Source organism: Lagopus muta, chromosome 4 (assembly GCF_023343835.1).
Source record: "Lagopus muta isolate bLagMut1 chromosome 4, bLagMut1 primary, whole genome shotgun sequence".
NCBI classification, from domain to species: domain Eukaryota; kingdom Metazoa; phylum Chordata; class Aves; order Galliformes; family Phasianidae; genus Lagopus; species Lagopus muta.
Genome location: NC_064436.1, coordinates 15,962,564 through 15,990,498, shown reverse-complemented (window position 1 = coordinate 15,990,498; position 27,935 = coordinate 15,962,564). Strand labels below are relative to the sequence as shown.

At 41.7% G+C, this 27,935-nt stretch overlaps 1 protein-coding gene across 14 annotated transcripts in view; it reads left to right on the top strand.

The window, feature by feature from the left end:
- The window catches only part of FAM13A (family with sequence similarity 13 member A), a 137,602-nt gene that overhangs the window by 72,161 nt on the left and 37,506 nt on the right, over positions 1–27,935 (top strand). For 9 of the 14 annotated variants that reach the window (XM_048943444.1, XM_048943445.1, XM_048943441.1 and 6 more), the window contains 2 exons: positions 18,750–18,791; positions 27,751–27,795. In XM_048943444.1, coding sequence (XP_048799401.1) covers positions 18,750–18,791; positions 27,751–27,795 — 87 coding nt within the window. Of the gene's footprint in view, positions 1–8,567; positions 8,678–18,749; positions 18,792–27,750; positions 27,796–27,935 lie in introns of those variants that run through there. The other 5 variants (XM_048943450.1, XM_048943447.1, XM_048943453.1 and 2 more) reach the window with 4 other exon arrangements.

The window sequence follows — 27,935 nt, the reverse complement described above, 5'->3', positions numbered from 1 at the left end:
GTCTTCTGTATTTGTGTTTCAAAAACAAAACACCTGTCACTATCTCTTTTACTAGTACCTAGGGAGAAGGTGGAACCTCTGCACTGTGGCTTTACATACTTGTAGTGCAGTGAGTGAGCAGTTCCCTTTGCTATAGCTTCTTCAGCCTGTCTCCTAGTGTGCCCGGTGCATTGTTTGGCTAAGGAAGGTCATCACAGCGTGTCTTGTTTCCGGTAGCTTTGCAAAGGAAGCAGTTTTCAGTCACCTGAAGCTTTGAGGTGCTCCTTCCTGTTCTGCTTCCCACTGGGGACCTTGGCCTACTTCCTGCAGGCAGGCTGCAGGAAGATCAGCATACAGAGGTCAGCAAGTTCTCAACCAGGCTTGCTTGCTGTTGCAATTTCCCGGTTCAGCTCAAATAATCATGCATGTGGACACTTTGTTCAGCACGTTGCCCTGTAGGCTGGTGGAGTTCAGCAGTGACTTCCCATTACACGCACATTTTTAATCAAATTGGTCTGCTGTCTGTCTAGTAAGAAAAAACTGGAGGTGTCAAGGTAGTGATGTCATTCAGTGCCCTTGTCATCTTGCTTGCAGGTTTGGTGTTGTAAAATTCTTCTCTTTCGTGGTCAGATTTCCTTTCATTTTTTTTTCTGCTATGAGGAATGGGATTTCTGAATAACTGCTTATCTGCAAATTGCACTTTCTCTCATTGGCTCCGTTCTCCTGGTTTGAAAGTGCTGCAGTTGGAGTGTGAAGGTAGTTCTGTTTCTGCACTAAAGTATTCTCTGGCATTCTGTGTGTGCAGGAAGCAGTGCAGTTCCACTAGGGATAACTCCAAAGAGAAGCCACTAGGTGATTACAAAGAAATTACAAGGGCTGTCAGGTACTGACAATTTCTACTCTGTCAACACTGCTGGAGGCAAGAGACTCAACCAGTGATTCCCCACTTCCTTTCACAGTCTCCAAGCTCGCAGAATGGAGAAGTTTTGAGTCACATGGGGAGGGATTAGTAGCTCATAAAGGTAACATTGTTATTGTCATGCATTAGGGTTAGGACTCACCTAACTGCAATGGAACGATTACTCTGTTGGGAGCAATGCTCCTATGTTGCTATATCAATTATAGATGCTTCCTTAAAAAAAAAAAAAATCCAGAAAGCATTAAATTGGAAAAAAATAAAGATAAAATAAAAATTTGAATCAAGTGTTCATCATTCTGACAGGGCTAGTGAGCATCATACAAAATAAGGGAAGCATCCTCTAAGCTCCTGCTAGCATTCCACTTGATTTATGTGTTTGGGTTGAACAATGTAGATTTTTCTCCAGCTCTGTGCAGGTGGGTTCAACATTTGCAAGCTTATAGCCTTTCTCATGTTGTTCTGGATGTTTCTGATACCTAAATAAGGACTTACACTGAACGTTTTTATTCTGTTCATTATCCACTCCTAACATTATGCAGACTGGCCTGCAGCAGAATAGGAGCATGTTCGCACAGCTTGGGCACATATGGAGTGGTTAGTTGCAAAGCTGGTGATGCATATGAGGGGTACATCTCATGTACTGTGCTGCTGGTAAGGTCGCTTGAGCCCAGCATCATTTTATCAGGCTGCACACAAACAATATTTATGCCTCTTGATATACATGTGCCTGAATACAGAAAAGAAACACAGGACAGGCCTGAGAGAGCTGTTGTCCAGGCAAAATGGAGTCAGGCTGTGATAGACCTGGTCAGAATTGTCCTCTAGCCAGGATCTCTCTTGCTTTCATGGCAGATGTGTCTTCTAGCCCTAGACAGAGATCATGTTATTCTCACCTAACTCACTCCATACCAGTCAGTCTCTTTTGCCAAGTCTCAGCCCAGACACCACTTCCTATCACCTGTCTTGTGTGTCAGAAGGGCTCTTGGGACACTCTTGCAAAGCAGGGATTCCTTTCTGTTATGTCACGGGTCCAAGAAGAGGAGTTATTTCCAGGTTTTTTGGAGGGTAACTCTGCCAGACTGCCTTCCTTGCCAACAGGGAAGGTTGTTTATCTTTCAGTCAAGTAAAAAGCCACGTTGACCAAACGTGAATTGTGAGCACTGCTCCTGTGCTTTATTCAGCCTCAGCAGTTTGAACTACCATACCATTCTGCAAACCCATCAGCCTCTCCCCTTCTTTCCAACATCATCTCAGCTGCTTCTTGGTCTTGAATTCGTGTTAATGATCTGACAAGAAACCAGCATCCCATTTGAGTAGCAAAGGGGGTTTGTTCCCCAACAAAGATACGATTGCAAGCTATCTGGACCCTGAATATACCTCGGAAGACCCAACACATTAGCTGAGATTTGGAAAAAGCCTACATTAAAATAATGCGATAGAAGATCAGACTTCTGCTTGTTTACTTGCTTTTCCATGCTTTGGCACTTAAACTAACAGGTGCAAGGGAAGGCTCTACTGACCTGCTGTACAGCACACTTTACCCTGTTCCCACAGCACATTAGCTGGCACAGCCAGTCATTACGTGATGCTTTCACTGAAAACCCTTTAGGAACCTACTCCCCGTCCTTCCCCTTCTCCAGGACGGAAGCCAAAAAATAATTTCTGGGCTATCCCATGGGGAGAAAGTCTTTAGAACAAGTCCAAGCGGCTGGCAGTGGGTGTGGCAGTGCTTACAAAGGACATTGCTGCTTAGTGGAGAGCTGCCACAGCAGCTAACCCAGGGCTCCTGGGAGCTCGGGATGTCCCGTTCTGTGGGAAATGTGCTGATGTGCTTATCTCTTGGCTCAGGTGAGGAACTCTGAGAAGCTTCTTTTACTTTCCTCCTTTTCCAGCAAGTTTGAGCAGTCTTAGTATAGGCATGGAGATGCCATCCTTGAGTGACTGGTCCTTTCCTCCTTGGAATTGAAAGCAGTTTTCATAACGACTTTCTCAATTAGAAAATGCTATGATAGAATGCATTTGAGACTGTGGAAAGTATGTACGTTGACTCTGCTTTTTTCCTGTTCATTTCCTTACTACAGTAGTTCAGCACAGAATGCTGAGCAGAGATGTGTTCTATGCTCATTATTTAATACTTTTAGTAGAAATTATGGATTTTTTAAGAGATTTTTGAAATGGGTAATTTGGACTATTTAAAGGAATACTTCTGTAACAAAGGACCAAATGATCACCCTTCCTCATTAATTATACCCATAGAATCCCATATTATGTGGAAAAATTTAGCCAGAGAGATGAAAACTAAAGTGATTCCCACTAGTTTGACAGCAGACAATAGAGTCTGCTATAACCCCATTATTTTCTCATCCCCTATAAGTGACGTCTAAATAACTGTCTGCAGTCTGTTGCTGATATTGAGCTCTTTTACCCTGTCTTAACTGACTAAAAAGCCCAAGGAAGAATCCAGATAAACCACAAAATCGACTGATTATGCATTAAAATGTGCCAGAATGTTCTCATAATTAACAACACGTGTCTCATTTGAAGAGAATGAATGGCGGCAGAATCTGCTCATTTATACAGTTTTAGGGTCAAAAGAAAACAAAATAAAATTCCAACATAATTTCTGCAGGTGAGAGAACCACAGCTCATTCTAATTTGATTGCCACCTCAATTCAGTTGCTGTGGTTGCAATGTAACATTTGTTTTAGCCCTTTTTTGTCCATTCTTCGTTCTAAAATTCCTCTTGGTAGAGAACTTGCCTTTGTGTTTGATAATTTGTGTCAGTAGTTAGTCGTCCTCACTGTTTAAAAATGTCTCGTTTCTAGTCATAATTTGTCTATCCTTGATTTCCAGCCAATGGATCTCATTCAACTTTTGAGTGGTAGTTCAAATATTAACATTTCCTGCCTGCATACATAGTCTGTTTAATTGAAAAGCACTAAATGTGTGGGCGTTTGTTTTTGCATTCCCTTTCTGGGTTGTCTCTGAGCACTCTTCTGGTTTTCACAACTTGCTTGCGAATGGGAATTCCTGAACTGAACGGAGCCTTCATTAGCAGCCACACGAATAACAAACAGATAAAGAAAGCAGCTTTTCCATGTGGCCATCCGTGTTGATGTACACATGAATGATATTAATTTCTTCAGCAAAATATTCACTGAGAGCTTGTGTGGAAATGCTGCTCTAGCATGACGTTGTATCCCCCTGATAATGCTGAGCATTCCTAATCCCAAATTTCGCGCCTATATCATTGTATTGAAGTTTGCACACAGCACGCAGACAGAACCACCAGTATTATTTTGTGTTTTATTTCTGTTCATTGATAAAATTAGTAGGTGAGATAGGGCTGGATACTAGCCTTGAAAAGTCAGTTAGTACTCACTCACTTTCAGAGGGTTGCCGGTTGCCTATTCACTGAATTTTATTTTTGACAGATAAGTTGTTCTTTCTTCCCATTCCTGCTCTTTTTCCCATCTGTGCTTTTTTGGATAGGGTCTATTTAATCATCTGTCTGCTTTGTTTGGACATGAAAAGCTACGGTTTCCAAATATGGTTTTTATTTACTTGTGTCTTGCTTATTCCATATCTGCACACAAATCTTTCGGTCTACAGGAAGTTTTCCAGAGGATTTTGCATTTGTAATGCCTGTTGTTTATACGCACAGATATTTTTAAGAGAAAAATGCTTGTATCGATACAACCTTGGGTGTGTAAATGGTGGCATTAGTGGTATTTTGAAAAGTATGTTCTTTAATTTTTAGCCTGTTTAAGATGTGCTTATATCTTCGCTTTTTTGCTCTGCATTTTATGTTTCTGCAAGGGGGAAATTATTAATGTACCTTAGTAAGTACTGGAGGAATACATTGGCGTTGAGCAGACCTCCTGCACCTTAAATAATTGATGATTTTATCAGACCAGGCAAGACTTTTTTTTTTTTTTTTAAATAATATTTAATTTGTGCATGACAGTGAAGTGAGCCACGGGATAACTGCTTTTCAGAAGGCAGACACAGCCACATCTCCATAAAATCCATTAACTAAATCAGGTATATTTCCAGTCTGCTGCTACTTTGCTGGTCACAAATTCTCTTTTTCTGTTGCTTTATATGCTGAGAAAGTTACTCGTTGTGCAGCAGTGTATGGAAAAGAAAGAAAGAAGAGAAAGCATTTCTATAATGATGATTGATTGGACACTTCCCTTCCAAAAGTGTGTTCATTCACTGATGACAGAAGAGAAAGGTGATTATTCATCTTTAGTTCCAGCCAGTATATACTTTTTTTCTTTCTTGAATCTCGGTAATAAATCTTCAAATCAAATAGTGTGAATCCAGATGGTGCCTTGCCCGGGTGCTGCAGTGTAGTGACATGTGTTGGCATTTTGGGAAGGTCTAATCATGTTTATTACCATTTGTTATCTGTTTTCCTGAAATAGTCAAAGCACATTAGGGAATGTGGAGTCCATTGAGAGGATGCTGTGCCTGTCCTGCAACCATTTTGTGACCTACTATGCTTACTTGATTTTCTGGAGCATGATTTTCTGTAGGGTGAGAACTGCATGGGAGTGGTGGCTTCTTTCCATTCTAAGCATTTGATGATACACAGTTGGGATGAGTCCAGGTTTAAAAGCCTCCAGTGGGGATGGAGAAGGGTATGTGGCTGTATCCTCCATATGTTTATTTGGTGGTACCATAAACAGCCACTGCAGTGAATTGTAGCTGCCAACAATTTTTGCTTTCTGAGCAAGCAGTAGGGATATAAGAATTGCATACAACTTGCAGAAGAAGTTTTGTTTTCCGTCTTTGACATGGGAAAATAAATTTAATGAGTACGTACAATCAAATCCCAAACAAAATGTTGCATAATCCCAGGTTTCATATGTGAGAACCCTGTTTGAATTATGCAAGAGGGCAGGGGGAAGGGTAGTAATCTTTACCTATGTCCAGTGGCAAGTTAGCTTTGGCATAAAAACATCTGCAGAAGGAAATGGAATTGTTTGGAGATAAGATCGCAGTGTTCTGACAGCTTTTATCTGCTTACTGTGTGCCACAAATACATTGCTTGTGGTCTGTACACAAGAATGGCACAGGTGAAGTAGTAAGGAATTCTGTGCTGTTTCAGCACGGTGACAGATTCAGAGGGAACTGATGCAAGGTGATGAGCACTTGTAGGCTTCTTCCTGCTGTTTGAGGTGCAGGTAGCACTGATGTCACGAGTGGTTGGCCTTTGTGCCCCAAAATACTTCTTAACATTTCATCCCTTTGATATTGAGAACCTTTTATACTTGCAGCTCCTCCAGAAAGAGGAGCTCTCCACTCCTGGGAAACCAGCAGTGCTACCAAAAGTCCATCAGATGCATTTTTCATTTTTTGGTCTCCTTGTTTTTAGTGGGTATTGAAATTGCATGCCTGAGGGTGTGCAGGGAACGGTGTGCTACGATACTACTTTGTCATGATGTTTTCATCCATATTGAAGGTGCAATTAAGGAAAAAGAGGATAAAACAGGAAGCCCATCAAGGGGACCTCAAAAGAAGAGAACAGGAATGGGAAGTTGATTTGACAGTGTTGATGGCATAGGGTGCACTGAACAATGTCAGTGTTTTCCCAAGGCATCTGGTTTGTCTTAGCACAGTGCCAGCAACTGACTGTCACTGATGCTAATTCATAAATTAATATTTCTGGTTATTATAATGCCTCTTTTTGTTAGTGAATTTTTTATTGTGGATGTCATTTTTAAGTTCATTTATACAAGCAAGTTACATGGAAGGTGAAACAAAATAGCTAGGAAATAAACTGAGAGCACAGCAACTATTAGTGTTATCCCACTTGAATTTGCTCAGCAAGCTGCTCCAGAGAACCTGCTTCCTTCTCTACTCCCTGGGTCCTTCATTAAATGTTTTTTTGTTTTGTTTTTTTTTTTCAAATTAGCATTCTCATGGTAACATTCAGTTTACAGAAGTGTAATAAACTTCTGTAAACTGTGAGTGTATAAAAAAGGCTGGCCAGGAAGGGAGTGATTTGATTTATCATCAAACTGTGAAACAGTACAAGGTGCTTTTGTTTTATACTGAAGCACTTTTGTCTATCAGAGCAGAATCTTTCTTGTGTGATTTTAGTTGTTTAAGCACGCTCACAGCACATTTAATTTAACAGGAAGTCATGAAGATATTCATTTAATTGACACAGATAAGAGCAGGCCAGATCTCTGATGGCAGAGTGCTTTATCAGCATTGCTGACTTTCCAGAAAAAAAAGGGGCCCTTTGCTGTGCTTGGCATGACTGTGCTGCAGCAGAACAGGCTTGTGCTGAGGCAGTGGGCAGAAGCATTACTAATGCACTTCTCCCAGTGAGCCTGCTGACAGAAGCAAATATTAAACAGTTCAGCATACTGAAGCAGAGCCACTTCTCAACTGACCTCTGTGTTTCTACTCCATGCCCTGTTTTCTGAGGCTGCAGCTACCTGCTGCTTTTCCATTGAAGATACAGAACACTCCTGCCTCCTGCTGAGAAAGGACAAGATCTGTTAGACATCCCTGCAAAATGTCCTTCTGTTAATCTGTGAATGCCTGCAGTTTCTCTGGAAAGCTGCTGCGGCTCTCACATCGTTCTCATGACCTACATCTGTATGGAAGTCATAAATGTCCAGGTACTAAGCTCTTGTCACAGCTTTCCCCCAAGCCAGTGCCAGTCCTCCATGGTCTGGCATTGGAGGTGGGTGTGGTTTTTAATATGGACTTGAATTTTAGAAAATTGGTGTGTCTGGTTGGTATGGGAATTAACCACTGGATTTTTACCACCTAATATGGTGAAAGGCTCCATTCTCTTGTCCCTCCTCATCAGTTTGGGATTCTCCCCAATACTGTTACTGATCAAGTAACATTGTTCAGCAGCAGAAGCGTTTGTTTGATGCTAGAGCAAGTTGAAGGTGATTCCTTGGATTTTTTTGGGTAGAGGAGGTTCAAAGGTGAAACATAAAACATTGGGTGTGCCCCGTAGAATCCATCAAACACTGCAGTGCAAGACCTTGCAGATTTTTTGCTGTGTGTTTTCCAAGGCTGCTACGTCACCGAGGAGCTGGAATGTGGCACACCATTGCAGAGTGTTCCACTAATTTCTACCAGGCAAAATGGTTTGATTCATTGACTCAGAGCAGTATTTGGTCAGCAGCCACTGATCCATAAGAGACAGTAGTTCTTGAGGCTCTCCCGCAGGGAACATCAATAATTTAAGTTCTGCTTCTACAGTGCTACCATTTAATTTCAAATGGTAAAGAAAGCATTCTCATACAGTGAAGGAGCATGTGCTGGCAGAGCAGCTCAAAGAGGCAATTGCTGCTTTGGGCAGTGGGAGAGTAGGAATAACCCAAACTGTTGTAACGTTCGTCTCTTGAGATCAAGCAACTTATCCCGCACTGGGGTACGGCAGCCACCCGGAGCTTGACCCCCCGGCACGCGTTCCTACGAGCATGCAGGGCTGGGGCGAGGCCCGTCCCGCCGGCAGCTCTCCCACCCACGCCGCAATGCAGCGGCGTTTCCAGGCCCCGGTCCTTCACGCGGGCCTCGCCTCGCCTCCTCCGGCGCGGTGCCACCTATGGGCAGGCCCGACGGCGAGCGGGGCGGGCCTCGGGAGCGCCAACCCGCGGCCGGCGGCCCCTCGCCCCTCCCCGGGGCCGGGCCGAGCCGCCGGCTCCCCGCGGCCAGGCGCTGCGGGCGGGCGCGGCCGGCAGAGCGGCAGTGGAGCAGCCCCATGGCCAGCATGGCCTGCGAAGTCATGCCCCTGCAGAGGTACGTGTCCGGCCGGCTGCGGGGGGAGCCGGCCGTGCCGAATGAGTGGCTGTGTGAGGGAGGCGCCGAGGGGAGTGCGTAACGACGAGGGGCTGCGGGTGTGGGAGGCTCGGCGTGCCCGCGGCTCGCCCCGTGCTTGCGGCTCTCCCCGTGGGGCAGCGCGGGGTTGGGCGGTCTGGCCCGGCGGAGCTCCGGGGCGCGAACCCTTGGGGTTGTCGCACACGTAGTGCGCGGTCCGTCCGCGCCTCGAAAACACAGCAGAGAGGTTCGGTTTTTGGAAGAAGGCTGTTTTGTTTCCCCGGCGCTGGGACACGCCTTCCTTCAGCACCAGCTGTGAGCGCGGAGCTGCGCTGTGCGTGTGCCGGGCGGGAACGGATGGCTGCGGAGAGGTGCTGGCACGGCAGCGCCCGGAGCCGCCCCAGGGCCGGGGCAGCGTTTGCCGGGCTTCAGCGAGACCCTGCGTGGATTGCAGTGCTTCTTTTGCTTCTCAGCGTCACGGACGCCTCCCTGTTGCCGGGCGAACGCCGATCTCTCCGCAGCTTGCAGAGCGGTCCGTAAGTGCTTCGGCACGCCTTTTCAGCACCACGGCTGTACCGCTTCAGCAGAGCCGTGAAGTTGCTGTTTACTCGTAAAATAACAGCTGGAATTGCTGCCCAATCTGTTGTTATCTTGGTGTCCTCTGCAGATGGATGTGGAGAAAGTCTGTTGTGCGGGAATGCTGTTGCGGAGTTCGTTCCCTGTTGATGACTACAGGGAAACAGAAGTACAGTTTAAATGTCTTAAAGAAGCAGTCATAGCCCATCGTGCCTATTTGCAGGGCCAGCTCACGTCATACTTTTAACTATTTTGGCTACTGTACACAGAGGCAGAACAAGTGTTAGTTACCGTGCTCCCAAATGCGTGTATTCAGTCCAGGGGGAGATAAGTTTCCCAAGACAGCCTTAATTAAACACTTTGGGGTTTGTTGTTGCCAGAGTTAACCCTTGATCAATTAGAAGTGCACGCTGCTTCAAGATTGAAGATTTGTGTTGACTCCCATTAAAACCTAATCGTGGGTTCAGAGTTATCATGATTTTGCAGCTAAAAAGAAATAGTGTATGTGCAGTGTAGTATACTAATATAGTATATTAGTGTATGTACACTGTACTTCCAACAGCTAATTTTTATTCATTTACTTATTTATTTATTTTGAGGTGAAGCACAGGCTGCTGGAATCCCTTTCCAGCAGTATTCTGCAGGTTGCACATTTCCCCATTCTTTCTCTTGGAACGTTGTCTCCTCCGTGTTGAGTGCATTTCTTTGCTGTGGAGGAGGCTCTTGCTCTGGGGCTTTTTCTCTGCTTCAGGAAGGCAGATCCGTGGCAGTCTGTATGGTTCTTTGAGACAGGTAGAGCTGCTGCTGCACTGACAGCTGGCTGTGCACAGTGCCCACTGCTTGGCCCCTAAGCACATCTACCACGTTGTCTGTAAGCTGTGAGTCTGTCTATCTGAATGTCACATCATGTGCTTGTATAGAGACATATGCACTATACTGTGTCATTTTATTCTTTATATAGATGTCTGTGGAATGGCACATGAAGGGACAGTGTAGCCAGCTGCGAGGGAGTGACAATAGGGCTTCAGGGTTGTGTTGTATTGCACAGGAAAAGGCAGAAGGCCAAATGTATTGGACCCTTTCCTGAAATAGGTACTGTGTTGCCTAAGCACTGCAAAAGGCACCTTAAATTGCACTCTGAGTTCCTGACTTTCCAATAACCTCTCCACAAGCAATTGTCTCTTTTTTTACAAATAGATTATATAACAAATTATATACAAATAGTGTTTTCTGAATGGCAGCTAGCTCTGTTTAATAACCTGGATTCCTAGTTAGAGCATTAGTAACACTGTTAATGTGTATTTGAGTTCGTTTACTCTAGCTCAGTGTGTTGCAGGTTTAACAAAAGCCGTGTGAAGCTGAAACCTGTGGCTGCCTTTAAAAGTTGCATCTGTCAGTTTCTGTAGGAGATAAGAATCCAGGTACATGCTCAGGCCTTGCTTGTGTCCAGTGGTTCTCCTGCTTTGCACTTTGCTCAAATTGATGGCTAGGAAAAATGAAGCCATTGCAAACGTTCTTATATTTTGCATCTGATAGAAGTAGGGGAGTGTGCCTGGTCTGCTTCTCATTTGTACAACAGCAGTTGTCTGCATGGGCTGCCTCGTATGCAGCCAGTGTTGGGGTTGTGGAATTCACCAAAGTGCTTTGTTTTCTTAGGCTCTTTCACAAATACAGAATATTTTAGCCTGAGAACACATCTCTGTTCTGCTGCACTTTCTTTCATTTTGTAGTGGAGGCTGTATTCTTTCAAACAGATTAGGGAATATGTCTGCATATAAAGCTGTATTGTAAATAAGTCTGAGCCTTTGGACTTTGTTATCACTTTCTTTCCAACGTACTTAGAGCGTTTTACAAACACCGTTGAAGTATATTCTGGGATATCCCCTGCTGAGAGTGGAGGGAACTTGTCAGGTGTGTTTGCTTGGTTTTCTGGTGGTATAATTAAGAGAAATTCAGTCCGGTTGTTCTCTTCTTCCTGAATGAAGATAGTAGCCATAGCCTCTGACAAAATGCTGCATAAATTTTTGGCTTTCCAGGCTGACCTTTAATCAGTTGGGTTCTGTCTTTTCTCAGCTCTGACTTTGCTGTGTGTAGAAGCCTGTGGGTTTTCCTGGCACCGCCAGATGGGTGGTGGAGGGGCATCTGGCTGAAAAAGGAAAACGGACGTGGAAATTTTTTTGGTGTTTGCTTCTATGGTGCCCACTCAATTAAGCAAGAAAATGCAAACATTTGCTGAAAAAAATGAGCTGCTGGATAACTTTATTTGAGGCCTGAGAGCTTTTTGCAAATAATGTTGAAACAGAAATCACTGGTTACCCAGTAACAGTTCTTAAGCATTATAATGCAGCAGGTATGCATGCATTATGCATTTTTACACTTAAATTCTGAGAAAAGGTGAGGCTTTGGCTGGTGCGCACCTTCTGCCTCTTTCTGACCCATTTTCTAGTTTTATCCTATTGAGGACGGTTGCCAAACCACAAGAAGAAGAAAAGACGCTGCCCTGTCTTTCATAATAAGCCCCAACTAGTTTAAGAAGTAAAACAATAAAAGCAAGCTGTTTAACATTGACGTCATTTTGTAAAAGATAAACATATTTGCAATCCAGGAGGATAGTGAGTAGAAAATAATTATACAAAATTACGCTGTCAGGCATTGCCTTGGATTCAGATATGTTAATATAAATTTAAAATCAGCCTCTTGCTTGCAGTGGCATTTATGAGCAACAAGTTCTACCCATTTCATCTTGCCCTGGGATGGCCTGTACTTCCCTGGTGTTGCTTCAGAGTGAGATAGTGTGTCACATGTCTTCAGTCCATTCTTTTTCGGTTCAGGCTGTGTGCCTCAACTTCATTCTCCCCTCACATACAGACTGCTCAGTTATAGCTGTGGATAGCGTAGTGTATTGCCAACACGTATGGCTGTACCGCGTGTTAGCTGTGGCAAACAGAATAAGTAGAACATACTCCTCAGATCTGTGAGTGCTCTTTCATGTTCACCTCAGCTTGTCTTTATAATATTGGCATGTCGAATGCCAGATAAAACACGACATGGAAGCTCATGCTTTTTGCAAGGCTAAGAGGTCGTTTTCCACTGCTCTGCAGTCACGTTGCTGTACTGTGATCTTGCTGTGACCTCTCAACTTGGTTGAGAAGCCTGATGAATAAACTGCTGAGGGGAAGGTAGAGCGGTCCTTTGAAGATCAATATTTAGGCAATATTTTAAGGTATTTTGCAGAGCGCGTGAATTAAGAATAAATAAGCTAAACTATAAGCCTATATTTTGACATTTGGCATTTGAGTAACTTAAGTTTAAGCTGGTACTTCAGCATGACCTTAAATTAAGCATGGTTGGATATAAATGTAACTGCTGGAAGACTGGAGATAAATAACAAAAATGATACGTTATATTTTTGACCGTAACAGTCTTCAGAGAAAATGAAAATGTTTGCATGGCAATGGCTGTCTCAGGGAACTGACTATACACATTTCTTAGTGCTATCCCATGGTTACTGTATACTGCATTTCTCCTCCCTCACCTTCTGTGATAGGGTGGCATTGCTCAACAACTGATGGTAAGTGCTGCTTTTAATGATGACTGTCGTGTCACTGCAGTGTTATCATATTTGATTAAATTTATGGTTGTTCGCTCATTAGAAATGATCCTATTCTGTGTTTGCGTGACATAAAGCAAGTGCTGAGGCATATGCAGCAAGTAGCTTATATTCCCTTCTATTTCCCGTGTGCAGGAAAATTATCTTATACCCACTGTTGTAAAGCGCAAACTATGCGTAAGTCACTCTAATGAAAAATGTACGCAATAAATGTTCATGACACATTCAGTCTTGGATTTGTCACTAGCTTGAAATAACTTTTATGGAAAAGTAACTTGGGGGAGAAAGAGAAATGTTCACGACTGCATGAATAAGTGGAGGTGTTCAGCAGAATATACTTCTGTGACCTCAAAATTGGGAGGTCCTTGAAGTTGTTTTCAGTGTTGTTAATGGTAAATATCAAAATCAGTGAATACATAATACTGTTAAAATCCCTCACAATTGCAAAAATGGCATTTTGATGCCAGGTGGCATGGTGGTTTTGAGTGATAAGAAGAGGACAAAAAGTTTTGAGTTGTAATAAGTGACCCAAGTTTAGCCTTCCTTCTCCTCCTCTCAGAAGCTGCGTTGTCTTCTGACATGGTTAGTAATTTAACATCACTGAGTTTTCAATGGCCTTTTGATTGATTACATTAAAATTAGAAGCAGCAATCAAATTGCCTGAGAAAAGTACTCTTACTACAAAATAATTAACTTCTTTTGAAGTCCAGAATTGTTGTAGTGCAGTAGAAAGAACCATTCCTTTATCTAACTTTTGAGGACAGAACAAATAGAGCCTATGGTGGGGCTGTAGGAAAACATGACCTTGGCTGAGCAGCATGACCCTGCCAGTGTCTTGGTCCTTCATCTCTGGTGCAAAATGTTGACATTTGAGTCAAAGTACATTTTCAGGACTGTAAAAGTTTATGTCTTTTTAATTTAACTATATGTCCCATGTAACTTTTGAAAAGAAATGCAGGGTAGGAAAGCAGTGTTTGCTTTACAGTAAGAGTAGTGTAGTGCCAGGAAACAAGGATGGAGGAACTGCTGAGAATTAGTAGCAAGTAAAATAGACCTATTAAAACCTTGAAGGAGTGGGGGGGAACATTCGACAATCTAGTTGTTTATAAAAAGTCAATAAAGCCCTCTCTAAAATCTGTATTTGTGAAGCTGCATGAGTGATGGGGTGATGGGGGTGGGGAGGGGAGGAAGTCCACTCATTTAACTGTTAGGCTTCACCAAAGCTTTCCTATTTCCTACTTTAGAGACAGAAAGGATGCCTTGCATAAATGCTGTCAAATACACAGGCCTTAAAAGCCTAAGATGAGCTAAGCAAACTGAAGGATGATACTGGCATTCTTTCCAGTCTGACAAACTTTTCTGTTAGCTCACTGGGGATCACAAACATAACAGTATTACTCCATTAGCAGTAAAATAAACTCTGAAAGAAAGTAAATTCTGTTTTCTTTTTCAATGTTGTAGGATTGATTTTTTTTTTTTTTTAACTACTTTTTTTTTTTTTTTTTTTTTTTTTTTAGCAAGAAAGGAGGGCTTTTAGGTATCCATGGGAGTGTGAGAAATTGATCTCCCACATACTGCATGAAAGAGCAATGCATTTTGGTTTAATCCCTTCACTTAGAGGAGCTGCATTTATGTCTGAGAAGGCGACAGCTGTATTTGGCATTCACCTGCCTGGCCAACTTAGTGCTAGTATTTGATTAAGTAGCTGACATATTTCTTTTCAAATTATTTTATCCTTTCTCAAATGTACTCAGTGACTTCTGACCATAAAACACATGTTTTTAAAACAAATAACTTCTATAAACCTGCTTGTCAAATGTATCAGTTCTTCACCAGACAAGGTAGGTATTCAGACCGTATAGGAGGTGCACTTCTGAAATGACTTGCATCCTCCTTACTGTGGACAACTGACTAGGTTTTACCAGGTCAGATATTAAGTATTTCTTTCTGCAAAGGTAACCGAAGGTGAATTACACAGCCTAAGTGAAGTGCAGGTGAATGCTGAGTATAACTTAATGACTTGGCATTTTTTCTTGAAAGGACACAGTAAATGTTGGAAAGGTCTACGTAATAGTATAATAAATCCCCTTTACTACAAGGCGCATTAAAAATGAGCGAGCAGTTGTTTCATTGTTGGTTTATTTTAATCAGCACTGCATGAGTGATGATGAGTAAGAATCCTGCAAGGAAGATTTTAAGCCAATTTCTAGGCCTGTTTATTGCATAATATCAACAGATGATCATTTATGATTCATACCTTGTACATTCTTGTTTGCTTGCCTGTCTCTTATATCACAAACCATGTGATTAGATATACACAGATTTAAAACCTTTCACACACATTTATTCATTTTTTTCTCTGAACTTAGCTGTGCTTGTGTGTATAACATAAGTACATCTATGTATTATCTTACAACATTAACACTTAATTATTTCATAAAGTACATTAATCAAAGTAGAATCCTTGTGCAGGCTGTGATTGAGTAGGGCCTACTGATCTAACATCTAATTGGAGGGATTCTGATTGTGGAATAGCTGGTTAAAATCTGTTCATAATTTTCACAGCTCTAATCTTCCAGCTTGCATAGAGGAGTTGCCTAAGGAGTATGAAGTTAGGGAAGGATGCTTTGCTTAGGGTGATTGAGGTGGAGGAAATGGATAACCTGCTTTGCTCAGATGTGAAAGGTCTTTTTCAAGTCAATATTTTCTTTGTTTTTCTCAAAAATCTGTATGTTGCTGATTTCATCCTGGATGCAGCTACATATCTGCTGCATGTATAAAACTGTAAAGCACTACAGTTTCTCTTCCCCTCTCAGTTTCTCTCCCAACCCTCAGCTAATGTTCATAAGATGTTTATTGTTCCTCAGTTGCTTTGTATGCATGGATAATGATTTTTGTTTAGCTCCAAAATACCTAAACTTGTGGAACAGTAATCATTCTTCCAGTGGGGGAAGAGGAAGGAAGGGCAAGAGGTTTCTGAGTCCCTGCTGAATGCTACTGCCACATCTGATCTGTTGTGCAACTAGTTCAGAGTATGACTATAAGGAAGTTGTTTGGGCTTTTTCAGTATCATTGTGCTTCTGTGACCTGCACGTTAATTACAAACCAGGAGATGTGGAAGGGTTTTTACGTTGGTAAAGGTGGATTTGACAACTGCTACTTGTACATGAAACAACGTTTTCTGTGGTTGTTGGGAGTTGTATGGATAGGTAAAAATCCTGATGGCTCTGTAGACTTTTTTCCAGATATGCCTTATTTTTCATGTTGTACAGGCACCAGTGGGACTTGCATGCATTCAGATCACAAGGACAGCCATCACCATAAGTTTAGCAAAACACTTCTCAACAACTTTGTGAGTTGAAAGTAGCTTTAAAAAAAAAAAGCTTTTTATATTCTTTTTTTGCTAAATTAAGAGATCAGCTTATGCATACAAGTTGAGAGATTGCAAGCCATCAAGGGAGAGAGCCTGGCTCTGGAAGAGGCTCCTATCTGTGTCCATGTCATCTTCTGGAAGGCAGCCCTGTGGTGTATTTACATGTTCTCTTCCCTTCTCCACAGCAGTCTCAAACTCATAACAATTTCTCACAAAGATGCTCCGGGCATTCCTTAGCTTTAATTTTAGGCAGGCCACTGTGCTACCTCCCTGGTTGCAGCAGCTTTCAGCCTGTCTGACCATCATCATTTCTCAGTAGCAGCCAGCTGTAGCTTGCTCAGGTAGCTTAGGGCAGACTTGTGGAAGCTGTAGCATGGCCTTCAGCAGCGGCCATGCTTTTGGTGGTCTCAGAGAGCTGCTGAAAACTGCTCAGTCCGTGTTGTGTTAGAGAGGCCTTGCAAGCTTAGAGAGACTGCGCTGACCTTGGAAGCTGCTTCTCTTCCTTCCACTTTGTGGCATTGTGTGTTACCTGCAAGGCTTTTCTGGAGGCCTCCAGTGGTCTGCCAGCTTGACATTCTATCACAGTGAATGGGAGTGTCTTTTCTGTAGATGTCTCTAGCTGTGTATGTACAAATCCATGCTATAGTGGGGAGTCAAGCAACACAGTAGAAACCCCTGTGAGTTCTCTGTTGTACTGGCTTGCTTGCACTGTTCTGTCTGTCTGCCTTTCTGATCCCGCCACCTCCCTTCTCCTGGGAGAGATTTAGCATTCATATTTGTGAATCTGTTATAACATTGGCTGGATTTGAAATGAGCCACGGTGAAATCTGCCTCTGGCTATATTCACTGTGAGAGCACAGTGCTTACCTGGCTCTAGGCCAGTTTCAGCTCATCTTGCTTAGACAGCTTCCTCCTGACTCAGTGGAAGCTACAAAATGTGTATGTGAGCATTTCATCTCCTAGCTACAAAACCCGTGGTGATGTTCCTTTGGCTTTTATTCTGTGCTTACAGAAGCTTTTCTAGACTGATAAATAAAATGCTTTGAAAGTTGAGAGACTAATGGACTCAAGCCATGTTCTCAACAAATATTCAGGTTTGATTTTCTTCAGATCTCTTGAAGTTGGTCAGTTTCGGGACAGTCAGTGCACCCAAGTGACTTGAGTGCAAAGCTGAGTTCATCTCACCCAGAGCATTCTTGAATATTCTTTCATCCTCTGAATAAACTGAGAAGCAGTGAAAATCCCTAGACTTCAGTCAATATAAATGGCTGACTACCCGTGGTAAATTGCTGGGCACTGGTGTAGTCTCAGGCTTCTGAAACAGTGGGAAACCAGTAGGGGAATGCATGATTCCCAGTGCCTGTGAAATGTTATCCTTTCTGCTTTTGTTTAATTTGTATAGCTTCCCATTTTTTTACTTTCTCCCAAGCTTACTCTGCTCTTCAGCAGACCCAATTAAAAGGCCTTTGGGGACGAATCGACCTCAGTGGCATTTCCTGTGTGCTTGGAGGAAAGCAAGATTTCTAATTGAATGAGATACAAGAGCTAAGTGCCTGCAAGTCTGACCATTTGTTTGGGAAAGTTTATATTTGAACCCTTTCTTAAAGTGGAAAGTCTAACGTTGCCTCAAATGATCATCAGTCCACTCCACCTTGAAGCTTTATCACACCAGCACCTCGTCCTTATCCTTGTGCTAGCACAAGCGTATGCAGCTGCCTAGTGAGCTGGGTTAGAGTGTTACTTATCTGCAGGCTGGATGGGCCATGCATAAAGTAGTCCCTTCAGATGAATCAGTTGGCCACTGAAACACTTTTTTTTGTCGGAGGAGCTCCAAAGCAGCCAGTAGCAGCTCTTGATCTCAAGCCTAGAGGTGCTTCCTCAGGTCCACAAGGAGCACACATTTCTCTTGAGTTGTGTTGAATTTGATGCAGACTTGCCTTGCTACAGTCAGACCAGCCTTTCAGTTGTTTCACACATCTACAGCTAAGCCACGTTTCAGCATCATCAAATCAGTTTTCAACAGGGAAAAGGAAACCAGGAAGTTCTTAGCTGTATGCATAGAGACATAGCTTTTTCTTTGATCTCTCAATATGTCATTTGTTTTTTTTGTGCTTTTTTTCCTTAATTTTACTTCAGCAGGCAGGTTGTTTAATTCTGGAACAGCAGATAGCAAAAGGCTCGGGTGGTTCTGCTGGCAGAAATGGTTTATTGTTGCTATGGGAATAGTCCCTGCATGCCTACAGAGCTGGAGTGACTCCTGACCGTCTAGCAGTGGGTCTGTTATACATTTGTGAATGCTGAGAAATTTAAAGGATTTAAAGAATTTAACTTAAAGCAGTACAGCTACAGGACCAAGTAGACGTAAATGTTACCTCTGCAACTGATGTGCTGTTTCACTTTTATTATCACTTTTTCAGAGTGAATGTATTGCTGTAAGTGAGCTGCAAATACGAGAGCTGCGTTCTTACATAAACATTTTATTTGTTTGTTTTTAGCTCCCAGGAGGATGAGCGGCCTATGTCACCCTTCTATGTGAGGTATTTACTCAATTGTTTTAATTCATTTCTCTGGGTGGGATTGACTTGTTGTTACGATTAACTGTGGGGAGTGATGCCAGACAGTCTGAGCAGGCTGTAATCAAACTGAAGATCGATTATTAAGTTGATAATCATTGCTCAGCTAGAGGGATGAATGAGTCTTCAGAGAGTCAAAAAATTTGTGCAGACTTTACATTTAAAGACGAGATTCAAGTTTCAGTGCCAGTCTTGTAAATTCTTAATTAGAAGATGGGCTTTGGCATCCTGTTTTCTTCATTTTATAATATAGTTGTATTTACAACAAGCTGTCTGTGGGCATAGGAGAGATTCATGCCACGAGCTTTGAGAACTGACATCATGTGCTGTTCAGAAAGAAGCCAGGAACCAGATGGTGAGTCAGCAGCCCATACAGCAACTGTTCCTCTGATGCAGCCCAGCCAGCATGGAAAAGATGGGACTGCCTCAGTCCACAGTTCTGCCTGCCTGGAGGGAATGCAGTCTGGCTGCATTTGAACAAATAGAGTTTCTTGTTTTGCCAACTGCAGGGCAGAGTCACTGCCTGTAAAAGTGGCCTAATTCTGTTGACATCAGTGAAAGTTTGCACTGCTTACTTCAGTAGCAGACTCAATTCCAGTGCTTTCATTTATACTTAGTGCAAGTCCAGGAGCCAGGGCAATTAACAGTGAAGGGATGCAGAGGAAGAAGGGCCAGATATTGTAATTGGTTTCTTTGATCTCTGTGGAGCTGAGACAAATAAGAAGAAATCCCTGTGGTGCTTTTTGTGAGAGCAGTGAGATTTGGAACTCTTACAGTGATCTCTTGTTAGTTGTCTTGCATATATTCTTCTTTATCATTGTAGACTGGATTCTGAGAGATTTTTTCTAGTATAAACCATAGAAAATGTGCATTTCATGCATAGTTGTAACATGCAGATTTACTTTAAAACTACAGAATTGTGCACCAGTGAGCTGTTTATAGACTAGCCCAGTTTCATGGTCTTGTCTGCCTTCCCGATGATGTACCAACATTCACTGCAGTGTATATTTGTGCAGATATTGTCTAATCTGTGTTTCAGAAGCTCCAAAATGTCGAAAAAGATTCTGCCTTTATCTCCAGGAGATAATTTAGTACAGATCATCTTGACAGCAGTTTTGCCAAAGTTAAATCTTCAAATCTTCATTCTGTCTTTCTGTTAATCATAGTATTCCTTTTTTTTTTTTTTTTTTTTTTTTTTTTTTTTTTCTCGCTTGATATGCTCTTCAGGTAACTGTAGGCTTTCATTACATTTCTGTCTGGCTTAATTCATAAAACTGTCCTTCCAAGCTTTTTCCTAGATCATGGAAAAATGATTCAGGAAAAGATCTCTTTAGCTGGCCTTGTTGAGTTTGCTTGGGATATGAGGAGCAAAGATTGGAGTTGAAGAAGCTGATATCAAATCAGGAAATTTCTGAGAGAGAGGGAGCAGGTTTGGAAATTCTAAATTGAGGTGTAGACATGTTAGGATGGGGAATTAAATATGGTTGTGTCTGTTGGAGTATGGGGATGGCTTTCTGTGAAAATGTGTCATGCAAATAGGAAGGGAAAAGTCTAGAATGTACAGCTGGAACGTGAAGCAAGATCAGGGAAGGAGCAGCATGTCACCTTGCAACATGAGGCTTTAGGGCAAGCTTGCATCTTTTGTAGCACTGCTGTGACACAATTGCTTGTAAGTAAAGCTAACAGCTTGTAGGTCTTGGTTGTAAACACTTTAGAAATGTGTGCTGTTGAGGTCAGTTGCCAAGCGTAGTTAATTTGGCATGAGAGCTAGCACTGTCTGGGCCATTTATGGTACTTCAACAATGGAGAATTTGAATGCGTGATGCATTTTTTCTTTGCAGTTTTGAATGTTAGTTGCTAAATGACCTCTCTGAATGTCTGCTTTATCTGTCTGATGATCGAATGTTTTTATTGCTGCCAGTCATACTTACAAAGTCTGAAATACTGTTAAGTAATCCTTCAAGTGAATCATGAGTGTGTAGAGAGAGTTAGGCCACTAGCCTGTTCATACAGTAGTTTTTGTAGAGGTAATTTTGCAACAAGTTAATCAAATGGGAACAAGAGCTCTTTATATTGCAAACAGCGCAGAGTGCTTGGCTTTTGCCAGACTCAAGGACGATTCTGTCTCCTGGGTTTTGCCAGGACTAAACTGGAGAGTTGATCCTGTACGGTGTAGTACTGTGTCATGTCAGCTAGCAATGGAGATTCCCTTGATATTGTTTTTATGTGTAACACCAGTACTTCACTTATCTCCAAGTCAGAATGGTCAGAATGCCACCAGTACATGATTTTTAAAAATTTCCCTGACTTAAGATTCTGAATTGGTCTTCTGGTGTTGTGAGTTTTCTCTTTAGACATAGTCATGACCAAGAATTGAACTAATTATCACTGTTGCTCTATAGGGAAATAAGCAATCATTAAAGGTACAAAGGTGATAAATGAGGCAAAACATGATTCAAGTTTAACGAGAGAGGTGATATAAGTACTGTGAAATTATTTTTCTGAAGACTTCAGAGGGAGGAAGAAAAAGATTATACATAATCTGTCTAATTTCAGCAAGTTTTTTTGTATTATGCCGTACAGAGAAAAGGGCCTTTATATAAGACCTTAAAGATCAATAAGGAAAGAAAGAGACCTATATGTATTTTGTGAGGAGGAGAAGATCTCTCGTGGAAATCGTAGTGTGGATTTTTTTTTTTCTTCTTTAGCCACTGGTGTAAAAGAATGGAATCGTGCATGGAGAAGTAGGGATGTCCTTGTACAAGGCCAAGATGAGGCTTCATAAAATTTCACTAATGTATATTCTAAAGACTTGAGTTTTGTGAAGATACTTAAGGAAGTAAGCAAGCCTGTTACAAAATGGAGCAAAGAGCAAGGAAGACTTATGTACCATAAGAAATGAACTAGAGTGCATATATTTAATCTGGATTTTAGACAAAGGGAAAGGTAGATTTGTTAAATAGCAAAACTGGCTGTGATAAAAAAAATAACTCAGTGAATAAATTGAGGTCCATTATTAGAAATGTTGTAGTTGAATCTGTCTCTTGTTATACGTTTGGAGGGTAAGATCAGTTGGATCAGTTTTGAGATGGAGTTCTGTGATTTGAATCCATTCAGTTGCTGGTGAGCAGGGCTGTCCTTTCCTTTTTGGTATTCCCTGGTAAGACTGTTTACTCAACTATATTTAGTACTAGGCAAGGAGATTTCTGCACTGTTGAAAGAAGAGGAAAACCTTGCTGGATGACTGATTGTTCTAGGGAGTCATGCCTGAAGGGCATTTTATGTTCCAAAAGCTTTTGTAATTAAACCTTGTGGAAAAGGGAGTTGAGATAGTTATATGGAGTGCTATGGATTTTTTAATTCCACTATATGAATGGGAATGTGAGTAATTGTACTGAGAAACCGTATGCAGTTTCATGTAATTAAACAGCATCTGGCAAAGGCTGTAAGCACACTTTTGCTCAACACGTGTAATGAGTTTTTAAAAGACAGGGAATCTACAGGCATGCTTTGTGTTGGAATATCTGCTTTGTATTTGACATGAGTCATATAGATGCTTTCAGAGCAGTTTCCTAGTGAGTACATCCTGAAGTAAGGCAGAGTCATATTAAGGGGAAAAAGTTAAAAGCTTTCAAGTGTGGGAGCTTCCTTGTTGATATGCAGAGTGTTAAACCAAAATTGGGATGAGAGCTGTCATCACAAGCAAGGTCAAAATTGCATTAGATACCCTTGAGTTCAGGGCAAGATGCTGGGCAGTTTCACCTGTTATAGCACTTCTTTTGTCTGTAAGTACTAATATCCTGTTGGAAGTATTTCATGCAGCTGTTTACCCTTTAAACAGTTTTGTTATATAAGGCAACTTATTTTACATAATACATGTCAAGCATTCCTAATATATTGGGTATGGTGTTTTATTGGATTTGCTGTCATCTACATCAGCAGAGTGCTTGGCTTCTTATTGAACACTTCCCTGTTGGTGAGACATGCAGTAAGAGTTCCTAAAGTCAACAGCAGTGTGGGGCTCTTTTACAAGTTGTTATGTTATGGGATGCGTGGTATTGTCCTTCATCATACAGCTGTTGGCTGAAAATAGATAGTAGGCTGCTAGGTGCTCTTGTTCTCATTGTCCAGCTACTGTGTGGATCTCAGACCATGGGACCCCTGTCAGTTGGTGGAGCTGTAGGAAGCTGGGAGTCCTGATTTGATACCATGAGTCAGGAGGACTATCTCACTAAGCACCCTGCATATTCAGTGGAAGAAGGTGATCTGTTCCACTTCGAATCAGAAACCTAGTATGGAGGCTGTGGATGGCCCCCAGAGGAACATTATATTGTGTGGAGAGGATCGTGCACAGACACAGCTGTCTAGATTTGTAGAGGTGGGTTGGGTAGCATGCATGAATACCCTTCAGTGCTGTCTCTGTTTCAAACAGTAGGTGTCAGTGTGCACCCAACCTGAAATACGGTACTAGTGTGCATGAAAGCAGCTGAATGCTGAAGAAAACAAGGCAGTTATTTTTCTGCTTAGTAAGGAAGTAAGTAATAAAAATATAATGTACCATATTTAAAGGGAAGATTATTGGATCTGAGCTTGGAAAAGTGTGAAGATACTTAGAAACACTGAAAGCATGTTTTCTGTTTGATGGGTCTTCTCAGTAATTAAGAGCACATCTCTTCTCAGTAATTAAGAGCACATCTCTTTATTTTTCATCACATTATTTTCACACTTAAATGCCAACACAATCCTTCTCTTTGGGGAATGTGTGTCAGATGAAATGGTTGCCTTAAGATAGATCCCATGTGGATCAGAAATATTACATCTCACAGTATGCAGCACTCATGGAAAGTGAAACATTCTTAGACAACAGTAATAGCAGTAACAGTGGAAAAAAAAAAAAGAATTGCCTGGGTCATGTGCTAGAATTCTATACTACAGAGGTCTTCAGAAGTTTCTGAAGAAATTTTTAGTTATTTAAATATAAAATATTTAAAGGAACTTAAATAAATATTGTCTGCTTTGCTGGAATGGCAGAATGTTATCTTTTTCATGGCTGTTATAAGGATTTCTTATTGTTATGCTTGGCTTTTTGAAAGCAAAACCAGAAATGTTTTCACTTTCCGAAAAAAGCACATGGATCATAAATAAATGTCAGCAGCGAGTGGCCTTTGTTTCAGATTGCAAGTACGGCTTATGATTTAAGCAGTTCAGTATGTCCAGCAATTAATTTATTCACTCCATAAGTGAAAACCCCATCTGGGAAACTACTGTGCCAGTAAGTCAGTTTGTTCTGGTTGATTCATACTGTGCTCTTTTAATATATGAATGCTGATAGGTTTTGCTCAGTAGGGCCTTGAGTGGAAAAACAGGAGAGGAGTTTTGGTATCCAATTCAATTATTTGTTTGCTGTAACAAGATGCCCAATGCAGACCAAGCAGAGTGTGGCTATTGCATAACATCATTCTCCAGTGCGTATCTCTAAGTCTACAGTTACTAGCTGGAGTGGCAGAGATTTAATATCAGCCTAAAGCTGGCAGAAAATAGAACCTTTCACATACTTGAGGTTAAAATGGAATGGAAGGAGAGGCCATAAAGTAAGGATTTACCTTGTGTGTGAAGCAAGACGTGATCCAGAGGGAGCACCTGAGTGTGTGAGAGTAGCAAAAGACTTCAGTAAACAGGCTAGATAACACTGAGAAGTGCCAAAGGTCAGACTTCCTGAAAGGAAAAGCATGAGGGTAGCAAGAATCCACTTCAAGAGTTTATAGCATTTAAAACATCTGCACTGATGCAGGTTTTTTGGCTGGCCCTCTGAAAATAAAAATCCCCAGCACTGGCAAACTTTCTGCTGCTTTCTTCTACAGGCAGAATATCATTTATATCAAAAGTCACTATTTTTTGTATGTAAGTCACAGTATGTTGTACAACAGGTGCATAACATAATAAATATAATCTTGCTGTGGAGATAATTGGCCGTATCTATCAGTGAAGTGGAGCTGACAAGAGGAGAAAATAATTAACCAAAGCACAACATGATTTCCCACTGTACAGATGATTTGATGAACAAAGCAGCCCATCTGAGGCAGCTCCCAGCACAATAGGGCGTGCCAAAAGGGCTCTTCTGGATGTGGCTTGCTTGGCCTGCTCTGTGAAGCATAAACCTAATGATGGGCTGACTTTAGCCACCCAGGAAGTTTGGAAAATGCTTCAGGATGCATCCTACATGCCTGGTGGCTCCTCTGAGCTGTGAAACCTATGGAGAGCCATGCCTATCCCTGCGCATGCCAACACACTCAAGCACATTCACCTCCATCAGCAGGCAGACAAGAATCTGAAAGCCTTTGGATAACTCCTTCCTCTCTATATATTTATGTATTCTAAGTGGAAGTCCTTGCTATAAAAAATGTTTGGTGCAGAGTAAGTAAACCAATTTAGCAGTGTATTTTAATTAAACTTCAAAATGAAACAAGGAAAGCTATGAATTGTGGAATTTAAACCATCTGGAAAAACTCTGATTTAAGATCTATGTATTGGAGAGAGAGAGATAGATAATAAGAGAGCTTAAAATATCATGGGTCTAAGAACAAAGTCACATTCAGTAAATAAGGAAGCACCACCTGTAAGAGAAGTTGAATAAAAGGAGAGTGTGATAGCTTCACTTGCTGTCATTCACTAAGCTGGTCTGCAACTCTGTATGTACTTCCTTTGTATTTATTGATAGTTTGAAAATTGCTGTATTATTGGCTCTCTGACAGAATATAGTTTGAATAGGGTTCTTCTAAATACCACAAAGTAATTGTTATGCAGATATGTGTCATTATGAATTAGTAAGCTTACTGTGCTCAAAACTGAATTGGTGTTGGTAAAGCACACAGTAAACTGAGAAGGTATTTGGGAATTAGAAACATTTGTGACATTTTGTTGAGGTATTTTTTTGCAGCTTTATCGCTTGATTCTTATTACTGCTTTTTGTGTTAAGAAGGTCCCGCGTGTTTTCAGTGCTGATGTGAGTGGTTTGCTGATAGTGACTGTTGGTTGGCCTTGAACACTGCACATGGGGATAACAGCATGAACTCTCACTCACATACAGTGCCTAGCAGTTTATTAGGTTTACGTGAAACGGAGCCTTGCATTTTCAAACCTGTTAGAAGTAGAAGGAAAAGCTGTTTCTGGATGTTTTATGCCTTGTCTGATGAATTGCTATACCCACATCTTAGGAATGTTTTCAAAAGACTGGAGTCCAAACAATCCTATCTCCCTTTCTCTTTACCATCTTCCTGACAGGAAAACAGAGAAAGAAAGTGTGATATGAAGGATACCGCACTCAGTATGGATTGCTTGTAAACATTATAGAAAGTTGATACAGTATTAACTTACCCACAGGTAGGAGCTGTAGCCATAAGATGAATTTCATATTATAATGTGGTTTAGTCTACCAGGCTGGCAGCTTACTTGTTAATCGATCTCTCTGATGGATCTTAAGATCTCTGGAAAGCCCTATCTTAAGACACAGTTTCAGGCTCAGAAGAGGCCAAGTGGTTTGTGTAACTAAGTAGGAAAGCAAGGCAGATGCTTGAGAAGTGAACTTCAAATTGCAAAGCTATGTAATAATAGTCAAGATGTTGCATATGAGTAGGATCTTGCAAGTCTTTTCTGTATGTAAGTTGCATGTCTGAAAAATAAGTACAGCAATTTAATACCTGTTTGTGAGTGTCCCATTCATGAACTCATTCAAATAACACAGCTACTCGGGTGTTGTGTAGGCAGTGTGGAATCCACTGGGAAATACGTGACTGCTTTCATGCTGTCCAGGGAGCTGTGTCTGCACAGAGTGAGCAGGGCCTGGAGGGAATGTGTGTGGTTGGGGTATGCTGGTTCACCAAACCAAGGTGAAGGCAGTGGCTCAGCGGAGGAGAGCAGAAGCACGTGTGTCTGGTTTGCAGCTGGGGGTTGTGGGTTTGTACTCAAGGGAAGCAGAAAGGAAGCCTTTGGTTAGCGAAGGGAAGTTGGCTGTTACTGGTTCTTCTGCACTGAAACAGTCTGTGAGAAACTCTTGGAGGCTGAAAGCAGAGAATGGCTGCTTTGGCAGAAAGCACTTTGTCTTATAACCTGTCCACTCTTTTCTGGAATTTATCAGCCAGTCACGATGCTAATACTGCTGATACAGGGAGAAACTCTAATGAACCCTCTGGGCCTGTAACGTGTCTGACTTAACGTAGATCACAGGGGTGATGAATGGTCACGGGGGTCACGTGCCGCCTTATCTGTAGAGCTGAGTCAGCACTGGAGCAGCAGGCGGGATGGGACGTGGCTAAGCTGAGTCTGGCCCTGTGCAGAGGGAGGATAGCAGTGGCAGCTGTGCGAGGTGGCACGTCAGCTTGTTCAGCAGCAAGCAGTGACACCTGGAATTGGGTCAGCTCTTCTGAGCCTGGGCATGGCCTGGAAGGGAAAAGGAAAAGAAGGAAGTGTGCATTGTATTTTTAAATACGTGAACATAGAAGAGCTGCAGAAGTATTTTGAAGTGAAAAGACTATTTCTCTTTTCTCCTCAATTAATAGTTGTAAGTCCTTCAATATTCAGTTTGCTGTCATACATTTTCAAGTCAGCTTCAAAAAGCAAGAACTTTTGTGATGAGGTTAAAACAACCTGCTGCCACAGAAAGCTCGTGAGAAAGCAAAGGCTCTGCAATGTGTTGAAGCTGAAATACTTTCCATTAGATCTTGGAATGATGGGCACATGAGTTCTTGAGGATATTGGCATTGTCACAATGTGCCACGTCTCTGTGGGAGCAAAAAGTCCCAAAGGGGAAGACTTGTGGCATGTGCATGCAATCTATAAATCTTTTCTTAGTGCTGCGAAGAACAAATGTTTTAAGGCATTGTTGCACTTAGTAGATGTAACTTTCTCCTCTTTTTATTTTACACAGCACCCACGTATCACAAGTCAGTAGTAACATTCCTGCTACAGGAGAGTAAGTGTCTCTTTTACTACTTTGTAGCTTTTTTTTTTTTTTTTTTTTTTTTTTTTTTTAATATTTAAAGTTTTTTAAGTATTGCTGGTTATTCTTTGATTTCTCTCTAAGGGTTGCTCTTGAACAAACAAAAAGGACAT